This window comes from Etheostoma spectabile, chromosome 17 (genome assembly GCF_008692095.1).
Source record: "Etheostoma spectabile isolate EspeVRDwgs_2016 chromosome 17, UIUC_Espe_1.0, whole genome shotgun sequence".
Lineage (NCBI taxonomy): Eukaryota > Metazoa > Chordata > Actinopteri > Perciformes > Percidae > Etheostoma > Etheostoma spectabile.
The window spans coordinates 8,617,167-8,629,355 of NC_045749.1; the positions used below are offsets into that span (position 1 = coordinate 8,617,167).

The 12,189-nt window shown below is 39.0% G+C and overlaps 1 protein-coding gene across 2 annotated transcripts in view; it reads left to right on the forward strand.

Moving 5' to 3' along the window:
* Window positions 1-5,241, forward strand: part of bicc1a (BicC family RNA binding protein 1a) — a 65,623-nt gene extending 60,382 nt beyond the window's left edge. For both annotated transcript variants that reach the window (XM_032541429.1, XM_032541430.1), the window contains exons 20-21: window positions 447-546; window positions 2,117-5,241. In XM_032541429.1, the coding sequence (XP_032397320.1) occupies window positions 447-546; window positions 2,117-2,244 (228 nt within the window). In that variant the 3' untranslated portion in view covers window positions 2,245-5,241. The remainder of the gene's footprint in view (window positions 1-446; window positions 547-2,116) is intronic.
* Window positions 5,242-12,189: the final 6,948 nt, after the last annotated feature.

Sequence of the window (12,189 nt, forward strand, 5' to 3'; positions counted from 1 at the left end):
AAGAAATTGCTTTGTACGCCGCAAAATTTGGGTTGGCCCCACCAAATCTTAATCCAAGGTTTTTTGGAAAAGTTGGCAGCTCTGCTAAACTAAAGCTTTGAGCTGCAAATGGAAAGATGTCTCTGGCTTCAGTGCATTGCCTTCTTGAACTCTTCAACTTCCTCATTGTAGTAAGTTGCATTAGAGTGTCTTTAATTTCAGTTCCTATATCGTATATGTAACAAGAGAAAAGTAGGGAGAAAATAAGATACGTGTGAGGGAAGCTTGTGCTGCTTCTATGCTGTTCAAACATATGGGTTGGAGGATGGCCTATTTTTGTGTTCTTGGAAATATTCATAGTGCAAAAGCTTTTTGGTTTACTTAGTTTATGATTGAAGGTTTCATACTAGAAGAAGTTGCTGAATTGTTGTACTAATAGTGTTAAATCCAACTGTTGTTGCTTTCAGATTGACCTCCAGACATTTCTGACTCTAACAGACCAGGACCTGAAGGAACTAGGGATCACCACCTTTGGAGCCCGCAGGAAAATGCTGCTTGCCATATCAGGTACAAATAGAAGAGCATGTGTTTATTACATTTTCTCTTTCATGTCGCCCCTTCTGGCAAAAAACAAAATTTAACAAAAAAAAAAAACATTAAGTAAGGTAAGACACATTACAGAAATGCCTGCATATGGCTAACTGTCTCAAGTTGGTCTTTTTCAGTGCTGATAATCACTGATACCAGCTGGAGCCATTATCCTGCCAGCTCCTGTTGGTGGCAGTTCACACAAATTGGCTCATGTGTTTCATTAATGTGGATCTTAGCTGTGCTTAAGGCAAAAAGTGTACTCCAACTGACAGAGGTTATTAACACTGCCAACCACTGAATTTGAAAACTAAAGGTCCTTATTATTCGCAAACTAGCAGAAAAGTACAAGAGAGATGTTGTAACTAGTTTATCTTGTAAAGATACAAGAAAACATGTTGCAGTAATTTGCACCAGCAGGAGTAAATTGGATTAAGGCACATTCTTCTCAGATGAGTGTGTCGGTATTTCTCCAGTTGCTCCAGCTGCCTCCCTAAAGTTGATGTAGCGCTGGATCTGATGTGAATGTTTTGTGTGTCACACTTCATTACTAAAGTCATATTTTGGACATTGTACTAGCAGGAGTTGTTGGGCTGTATAAGTTAATCATGCTCATGTTGGGATCACAAGCTTCCTGTCATGGATATTCAGTTCAGAATCCTCAGACCAGAGCCAGGTTTCACAGTAAGAGCAACAAGGAGAAATGTTAGAGGCCGGCACTGTGATTATTAGGGAAGCAGAGGGATCCAAGGCCAGAATTGGTTTTGCTGCCTGATGTCTAAGCCAAGTGCAGGTCAACTTTCATCTCCACTGACGGACTTTAGGGCTCCAAACCAGGAACGTGCATGTCTCTGTCTGTCTGTGTTTTTGCCTTTCATTATAAAGAGATACAATGCCACTCAAGGAAATCCAGGTTTTAACTTCCTGCCGGTCTGCCAGTATAAAGAGCTGTTGGAGCTCACTGCCTGTCTCCAGTAATCAAACTGAAGGTTTCTGTTGGCAGCAACCGAACGCGGCTGTCATATAATAACTCCGAGATGACGTGACATTTTTATGAAATGATTTCTTCCAAGCTGCTGTGTAAAATCCAGATGAACACAAAGACTTCCACTTTCTTTGTGTTGAGATTTTAAACACGGGGTTTTTTTAAGAACTATGTTTAACTGCTCCTCAGCTCTCTGCACGGTATATTGAGACAGCTACTAGACTATCTTTCCAGTCTGAGTTTTCTCTCACATGACTATTTTGCAGCAGCGGCTCCGTGTGGAGCTTAGCGCCGCCCATGACGATTGTGATCGGTTTAAAGAAATGCCAATAAACCAGAGCAGGTTTTTCTCCCATCCCAGAATGGTGTGTGGACTAGCCAGACCCTCATCCGCTCCTCATCATGTAGATGGTCTGGCAAAGCGAGACTAACATACTCTTTGGTTATGTTCCTTTACCTTGATTTAATACAGCTCCTTCAGTAACACAAGGGAAAAGTTGAAAAACCATGTGTGTATCACATTTGCTACTGCTGATTTGTGGTGCTCTTTTTTTTTTTATACAGAATTAAATAAGAACCGGAGGAAGCTATTTGAGCCACCTATCAGGTCCTCCTTCCTGGAAGGGGGAGCGAGCGGCCGCCTCTCCCGCCAGTTTCACGCAGACATGGCCAGCGTCAGCGGGCGATGGTAGGCGCCTCCAGACCTCCAGGCCATCCCAGAACCGTCCATGATGGAGACCAGCCTCCAGTGTCTTTCTGTGCCTCAGCAGCCCAGGTTTCACTGGTTGTTTACCCTCTTTCAGCTTCAGCTGACTTAAGACTGTTCAAAATGTTGTCGTTGCCATATAGTATAAATATATATATTATAAAAGCCATAGTTTTACCTAAAGTGCCAAGAAGAAAAAAGGGATTTCTCAGATGCATGATGTTCAGTGTTCACTCTTTTTAGAGCCCTTGAGTCTATCTGGAGCATTTATATATGAAGGTTTGTTGTAATGGTTCTGATGAAGGGTACTGTCCAGTAGTTCTGTCCACTTTTCGTTCAAGGGAACAGGCAGAATGAGTAGTACAATCATTTTACACATTGATACTACTTGCAATTGTATAATGCTGTTGTATCAGTGACATGCACTTTAATAATACTAGACTTTTGTCTGTGAGAGCCTAATTTCTTAGATTGAAATAATAACTATGCATTTCGTTATTGACCTAAAAGCACAGATGCATTTTGTACCAAACCAAATGTAAGCACTTAACAGTGAGTATGGGGGCGCCACCAGATGAAGTGCAAAATATGTCAGCACGACTAAATGGTGACTTAATTAACTTTAACACATATACCAAAGGAAAATATCATTGTGGCCTTTGACCTTTGGCTGCTTTAAGTGTTTTGATTGGTGGACATTCTTCCAAGGTCATTGTTTGTGTCCAACCATAGTCTGTCTGTGTATTTCTAGACAAAAAAAAATCAAATATTTTGTACTCATTATGTATTATGATTTTAGTTTTTATTACCATTTTAGGGGAATGGGTGGGATGTTTAACGGTTATCAGTTTACATTTGTATTTTTATACATTCTTGAATGAGTTTCTATGGTTTTGTAATTAGATTATTAGTATCTTTTACTTTTAGCCGTAATATGGCTGTGCCATTAGACAGCAGCAGAGACATGAGGCAGTTAGGCTAAGCTTTAAAGGCCTCTCTCTGATTGTGTCAACAGGCATCTTTCTGTGGTTTTCCTTCTCTGTTTGTTTATAAGTACATGGTCTTTTGTCTCATCTGTTATTCGTCAGTGTTGGCCTCCCAGTGGCCCCTTCTGTGTACCGAAAATCTCACAAAGGACTCCTCCGTGTATCCGGAACATGAGTGGCTATGCTAGAACTGTTGCTATGCTAGAACTGTGTTTTCATACCTTCATTTTCATTGGCTGTTCCATTTAGAGCAAGGCTATGCCTTTTGTAGCGAAAAGTGCCAATGTACATAACTAGTTTTTCAGCATGGAGATATTTCGTTAAGAACAATAATATTTTGGTCTGACCTTACTCTCCAGAAAGGAGGAGCATCAAACAAAGAACCAGTATGTTCACAGCCAAGATGGTTTCATATGAGAGACAAATAAGGAACCAAAGTCATCAGAAGGACAATGAGATTTAAAAAAACAAAAAACAGATTTGTATTGAAAACAAATACAATTCTGGATTTTTCTAGTATCAGTCGTGCAATCTAATATCCAGGAAACCTGGTTAAGCAGTGTTTAATGAAGTAGCAGGATTATGCATGCAGCAACAGAGTTTATCATTGAAGCTTGTGTTTGTTCTGGGCTTCTGTATTAAGTCATGTGTTTTTGAAAAGGAAAACATCCTTCCATTCAACAGTTCGTTAACTTTGGATGACTCAAGTGTTATTTTGTGTAATGTTCTTAAGATTTAGTCGATAGTACGAACCAATCCATCTTTCAAGGTCCTGAGCACTTTATATCCAGTGCAATTAAGTGCCTCTTTGTAAAAATATAATTTTGGAAAAATGTGTTTATATTTGCAGTACAAGGAGTATAAAAATTTAGACTGAATAATTTTGTATCTTGGATTAAATGAGAGCACAGTGGTTAAAATAATCTATTTGGTATGTTCAGGATGCTTCTGAGAAATTGTCACTGTCGAGTGCCTGAACGTTTATTGTGCCGAATTTATCTATGACAGAAACACAACAGTCCTCATATAATCTCAGACAAAGAGAAGTCGATGATTTGTCACCTCATCAGTTTACAGTGATTCCCTTTTATGGTGATTAGTTGTTTATCATGTTCACTTTTAACCACTTTGCACCCTTCCTTGCATCTGATTTGAGCCATTCTCAATGTGGTTGTCAAGTAATTAACACTATACTAAATAATGTTCTGACACGGTTGCCGACGCCAACCAGGTAATGGTCTTTTCCCCCCTTGGAAGTCTTAAGAAAAGAAATGAAGAGGGAGAAAAGCTAATATAGAAAGGGATTCTTTATCCTGCGATGAAACCCATCATGGTAGGCCTACTTCATTGAAACTGTTGAGCACTGATTCTCCCAGTGCTGTGACTCATGTTCCTGCCTTGCAGACATTTGGTTTCATCCTTCACCTTGTTCGGATGCGTTTGCTCGGAGGGCAGTAGAGGTTCTTGTCAAGTGAATGTTGTTTGAAAAAAGATTGATGCAAGTTATTGCAGATTTATTACGGAATAGTGAAGGGACTCAAGTCAAAAAGTTTACTGCCAGCTTGTCTAGTCTTTGCCCTTGATGGAAAAGGTTCACAATTATGTCTTTGATTTGTTGTATTAGTCATATTGTTGTTCCCAAAGGGATTTATTTGAAGGAGTCTTTGTACTGCAATCAAATGGTACATTTATAATAAATGTAAACCACTAAGGAAAGTATGTAATACATAACTTTTGTACAACTTTTTCATCTTTATGCAACCATTGTTTTTGTGTGAGAAAGGTACAATTATGCATACAACCATTTGTGTATGAACATTGCCATGTGGCCAAAGCTCTATTCCCTGTGGCATCTGTTGATGCTGTTGTTCTTCTAACTGTATTGTAGTACAGATATAAACAGGACTTTTTTTTGGAGAAACTATCAAGCAGGCAAAAACTAAAATGTTAGTTCAAACATTCAAATATTATGAAGGTAATAAATGTATGCAAACAAAGTCCTTTTATTGGTTTTTATTTTCTGCATAACTGCATCTGCATCTATCATTGTCCTAAGTGTCTTTTCCAAAGTCCCAAAATGGAAGGAAGATGATGGCAACTCTAAACTTTCAGGTAATCCAGGTTTAGATGCTGTTACCTCGATACGAAATGTTCACATACAGCAGATAAGCAGCTCACAATAAGTGTTTAAATGGCTGCACAGCTGCACTGGAGCCCCTGCTGTATCCAGTTTTTGTTATGCTGTATTATGTAATCAGTACATTCTAAATATATATGCCAAAAGATAACACTGACCAATTATTTATCCATAAAGAATTATGCTTATAATTATTTAGTCCCATCCTAAATTCAATTTATTTTTTTGTTTGAAAGTCTCACAGATAAATGTAATGAAAACACATGCATTCTCTGCAGGTTAAGAAGCGGGCCAATCCCATGCCATGTGGTTATGGTGCATGACTACATGAGGCCTAATCTGCATAGCCAGGATCTGCTTAATCTGACAGAATGAATCTGGTGCGACCGATGGAGATTCTGGCAGAGTTAATATATAACCCACTGTAATGCACATGAACAAATTACTTTTAAGCTTAGTCTCAAATCTTGGGCTCTGAAATTACTGTCAATCTGTCCTGTCAACCAGGCCACTGGACCTTATTATAAAGAAGAGCAGCAAAGATTTTTTTGCACAATTGTTTTAAAGGGAAGAAAAGAGTTTCTTCTTTTAATTTTTTTTTTCCAGGCATTAACCAGGCCCTATTGTCCAGTGAGGAATTGTCGGGTGAAGAGTTCAGATTTGAAAATGTTGTGTTTAATGAGGTCACAAACTGCACTGTGTCGCCTGACTGTGGCATGGCTTGACCACGTCTGTTATTTATTATGAGCAGCTCAGCAAAATTAGAGAATGAGACATTCAACTGTAGAGAATAGACAACACTTGGCTTGAAGCATTGTTTTTCTGTTGTATTCTGTTCTCAGGTTTATTGAAAACCTCAAGAGGGCAGTGTTGCCACTTGAAATGACTCACTTCTCTAAAATAACATGGACGGTGGTTACTCAGCAACAGATTATTACATGTTTGGAAATTATTAAATAACATAATTAACTGGTGGTTTTATTTTCCATTTAATTTATGATCATTATGAACTGCTCCAAACTTCGACAGGCCTCTCTGTTTAGAGCAGCAAATGAATGTTCAGATGGCGAATAGAAAGAGCGAGGGAGAACCTCTTATTCAACGCAAATGATCCCTTAAAAGAAACAGGTGGTGCCACTGAACTACTGTATGTTCTGTGGCAGCTTGTGACTCACTCGCTCTCTCATCCTGTCATTATTTTCCACAAAGAAAACAGAACCCCTCATGTTAACACCACAACACTGAATAGGATGTAAATACTGGTATGTTATCTTGAGGTGCTTGGTGGTGATGTGTGGGAAGGATGTTTAGAAAACATTTATTAGAGTTGCCAATTTTTCATTTGAATAGATCAGAGATGTAATAAAATCTCTTCTTGTTTTTAATCCCTTACCCGGGAAATTGTTTCATCTTAAAGTAGATCTATAGCTTCCACAGGAACAAATGCGCTTGTTACCCCATAAACAATCCCACAAGCTTCAAGCGTTGTGTCTCTAAAGAAAAGCTATTAAAAAATCCCAAATATCAAAGTCTCTACTTTATGTGTAAGGCACAGCTGACAATCATTTTCAGTGCCCAGCGTGACTGATTTAAATTGCATGTTCTATTGTGAGAGATGAGCAGAGAGAAGAAGCTATCGGCAAAACGACCACGCATGTATTATGCATCCTGGCGGCCTCCCCACTTGCAGCTTGCCTTTGTAAGAAAGGTGTAAAAGAGAAGAGCTGTGACTTGGTTGCTATCTCACCATACATGGCTCTTATCCAGTGGGCAATATGCTCACAGTGTCTAAGTCTGGCTCATTGTGTCTGTCTGCCGGGTTTTTTTCTGTTCATGCAAAATTACATAAATGTCACTAAAACATTGTTTGCATATCTGCAGCTCTCAGTGCATTTAGTGATATTTCAGTATGAGATTGTGCAGTAATGCAATTGTATAGGCCTACATTTTCTTTTTCAGGATAACCCAGACCATTGGTATTGCTATTTGGGTTATAGCCTTACAGGCATATTTTCCTAAAAGGGAAAATGGTGGGACAGCCCCAAATAAAGCTAAGTACAATTGGGAATCCTACTTTAAATAACCGTATTCTCTCTTTTTTTTATGCTTTTACTTTTCCAACCTCCAACTTAATCAGCTGGCTGAGGGTTTTTTGGTCTATTCCCCTCTACTAGAGGCACCAGATAAAGCCCTACTCGCTGGCAGCAGAAAACAAATATGGTTTTAGTGTAACTTCGGCCTATTAATTGAGATAGTTCTGCATACAGTTAATTCATGAACATACAGTCTATGGTCATGACATAAATCATCCTGGGGTGCTGCTGTTATTTATCATTCTCATACAATTTAAGGTCTGTGGCTGATTTAATAGTTTTAAAATGGTGTTTGAAATGCTTTTGGCTCGAGAGGTGAGAGTTAGAGGAGAGGTTGCAGAGAGTGGATAGTCCATGTATGTATGATAATAACTTCACGTTGCTATGTCAAGTGGCTGGAGTGTGGGAAAAGAGTAATGCGCATGTCCAAAGCCACTGTGCTGTTTGAATTATAGACTGTTAAAGCTTGGGTGTGTAACTTTTTGATATTAGTAAACGTCTGTCATCCAGTGACTTTCCACCGTAGAAATTAGAGTGAAGATAATTACCTCTTCTAAAGAGTGCATCATGTTTTTTTTTATCTTCCGTGTTAACCTTGGCTACTAGCAACTGCATGGAGGAGGGGTGGAGGCACATGGCTTGCATCAAGTGGACGCGCTGACAGTTTGGTTGTCATTACTTAGAATTCCACATGGGATGAGCTTTAAGATTACTATTTACAGTCTTTGGTATGAACCATTGATTGTAAAAAAACATAAAAACATATGAACCCACAATCAAAGCATGTAGGCTCTACAGAAACACCCCGCTGTAATTTGATTGGCTGTTTGCCAAGTTGTCATCATTTGCACCTAGCTGTCAGAAGTTATTCAGTCACCATGAATACAGCACAAAGAAAGTTTGCCTTTTGAAGTAAAAAAATGATTTAATTAAAACACCTTGGTGCACTCGGTTGTTGTTTTAACGCCAGACCAGTCTATTAACTAGAAATCAACGAGTGATTCTGGCTAACTGCTAGCTTTTTTTTTTTACTTCTGGTGTGTGTTATTTACTTGGGATGGTAACTCAAAGTTTGTTAACCTGGTCAAGAAAAGACTTTCAGGATCAAGAGTTCTGATAGGATTACCAAACATAAAAGCAGCAGGACAAACGTGATAAAATGTTGCTTTCCAGGCAGAGCAAACACGGCTAACAGCTAGACAAACTGACAGCACATACAGAATGGAGCAGAACAGCACGTAAAGAACAATATTTACAGTGTTGGAAATGTGAACTAGCGCATTATGCCTAATTGTAAAATTGTGTTATTTTCTGGTTTTGCATCTGTCCAAACTAATGTAGCTGTTGCCCCACTATTTTCTTCCTCCTAAAAATTCCACAGTTGCTGTCAGAATGTCTAAACTTAATCTCTTTGAGCTGCTGTCAGCTGTCATTTCAGTATTTGACAGACGTGACCAACCTCCACCCCCAGATTTCATGAGAGCCAGACTCAGACAGTGTCACAGCTATGAGTCCGTCCATGAGATCCCCAGGTATCCCCCGCCAGGTCATATTCATCTAAATCTGTCTACACTACTCTAACCTATTCACTTTGTTTCCAAGAGAGATATGTGATACAGTGAGAGTCAGAAGCTGCTAAGCTTAGCATAAGAAGCAACCGAGGGACAGAGCTAGTCTTGCTCTGTCCAAAGGTAATGAAACCCACCTATCAGCACCTTTAAAGTTAACTAATTAACATATATAAAATTTGAAAGTATTCCTTTAAGCTTTTTACATATTGTGAATCATCTATCATTTAAATTGATATGGTTGACAACATGATTTTAATTATTCTCTCCTGATTAAAAGTGTAGGCTCGGCTTGTTGTTTCATGCTGTCTAACAATGAATTTCATTATTTATTAGATTGTACTGTAACAAAAGTTCTTGAAATGCTAAGATAAACTGGGTTTTCATTTGGAGACACACATGGCCTTAATCAATCAAACTGCAGCTATACGCTAAGGCCAGAGCTCACACTGCAAATCAATGACATGCTTCATTTGCTTCCCTCAGACAAATGTTTGTGGTACGCTGTGACACACACACACACACACTTACACACGCATTTGACCCTGGGGACTTGGTATTGTTCTCTGCTAATGTAAAATGTTGTGGCCTGTGCTCCATTTAATGGCTCATAACTGACCTTTTAAATGAGAAGTGATGTCTAGTGACCGTAGGGTGTGTGTGTGTGTGTGTGTGTGTGTGTGTGTGTGTGTGTGTGTGTGTGTGTGTGGAGGGGAGGGGCGGGTTATTTGGATTTTTCTCCATCCTTCACTATTTGGCCTGTTTTCTCCGACTCTTGCTACACCTCTCTCCCTGCTATTTACCCATCTGTCCCTGTGTGTCCATGTGAGCTTGAGGCACAGCAGAGTGAGCAAATCAGAGTGGACTGCCAGGGTACACTATGACATTCAGTGTACATGCACACACAAATGCAAACTGAGTAATTTGATGACAGTTAATGAGATCTAGAGTAACAGAGAGAATGTAGAAAAAGTGTCAGAAAAGATAAGATGGTACAGGGGAAAGTGACTGTGAGGGGAAACAGGTAAAAGAGGAAAAGAGGAAGGATGTGAGTGAAGGTGGAGAAGGGGGGAGGGGATGAACTTGGCTGGGTGTGTGTGTTACATGGGACACAGTGTCGCGCTCCCTCGTCCTCCTGCAGCTCTACTGGAAACACTGACGCTAACGCATGATGACTCACGCTGGAGGGGATACGGGTGGTTGGAGAGAGGGATGGAAAGGAAAACAGATAGATGGTAGAATGAGAAGAAACCCTCAAGAATCGGTCAGCCTCTTTCTCCAACTCCTCCTCCTCTACCGTACCAGATAAACGCAGCAGGCGGAGAAAATGAGGAAGGGAAGGGAGAAAGGGTGACAAAGAGAAATAGATGATGGCGTACATAACAATGAGCTTCTTCTTTTTTTGTCAATTAGCTGAGCTCTAGTTCTTTTTGTTTGTGTTTTTCATGACTGCCCATAAATTTCTGATGAACTTACTCACCGGTTTATGCAATTATAGTGGAAAAAGTCATTCAAACAGTTGCTGTGTTAATCCGTAGATATCATTGCAAAGCTCTTTAGTAATCAAGCCATCTTAAACAGCACAGGGGCAGGTGGTAAGACATGCATATAGTAAACATATTAAAGCATAATGCTATGTATAACTTTCCTACACATATAACTTTGATTTCAAATAATAGATCATTTTCATCTTTTAATAGTGAATCCAGCAGCATCTTCTCCTCAGACACAGATAGCTCTGTGTTTGCAGAGACTCATCTGCATGCTGACCTTCATTTATAATGAGTTGTATTTCCTAGGCCGGAAATACATCAGCCTGATGCAGCATTGCCCTCATGAAAACTGAGCGTGGAATAAATACAGGCCCTTCAGTGGTGCATCTAATATGTTTTCTACTGAATTTGAATGCCACAGTGACAACGAGCTTACCAGGATTTTAATTTGCCTGCTCGGCTCCTCCTACGTGCATGAAAATGCTCGCCAAAGAGTTTACCGCATATAAAAATGATCGTGATAAATTGTGATATAAAAATGGCCACATTTTTCTTTGCAATTGTGTAATGCTCACTTTACCTCTGTTCCAACTTCAGTGGTGATGATGATGCTGTGTCAGGGTACCTCCCACAGAGATGAGTTAGGGGGGCTTCCCTCCTATAATTCACAGTGTAGCCTACAGTGCGGCAGTTTTGAACAGCATGACTCAGGGGTCCCATGGGCACAGCTGCAGAATTCTTTGTCTGCTGAATAGATAAACATTCTGTCTCCTCAGGGCACCTTGTGTAACACTGAGAGAGACAAAAAAGAAAAAGAAAGCAACATTTCATCACTCTGATGCTCCTATGGAGAATGGAAATGAAAAATAAAGCTGTAGGATATATAAGAATGAACATGACTCTGTGATGATCAGAAATTACACTGAAAAAAAATAACATGTTGGATTAACTAATTCACATAGTGGACATTGGTTGCACACAGTTGTTTTGCTTTGGCAGCAGATTAAACAATTGAGTTAAATTAACAAAGGTATTCAGTTCAATTCACCTGTGTATTTGTGGTGATACAGAGTGACTGAAACATGTTTTGATAAGTAATTTGAGCTCTTGGAACATTTTAACCTTCACAATTTCATCACGGTATTTCAACACTATTCAATATTTTTACTCCATACTATTTGGTCACTTAAATACTACAAATTTTTTTCAAATATATAGTAGTATATTCTAGTGTCAATTACACTATTTTTTTGGCACTAAAACAGATTGTATGTTCTCTAAAGATGGTCGCCTGTAACACTAGTAACCTTTCAAAAGAAATGTCTAATTCACGCAGTGACAATGGTAAAGAATTGAACTGACATTACTGTTTTACTGTAAAACAATTCAACAGTGAAAAAGTAACGTCAGTTTTCAGTGTTTTACCAACTCACAGTCACAATGGAAATTGGACATTTTCTTTTGAAAAAGGTTTTGACAACCATCTTTGAGAAGAACAATACAAACATAATGTTCAAGGTCTCTATGTCGAGATAAATTAAGTACACATTGTAATTAACATTCAAGTAACTATAAAACAGATTTAAATGCAAAAACATGAGTTACCATCAGCATCATTTATTTTAATGTCTAATACTTTCTATTAACGCTCTTT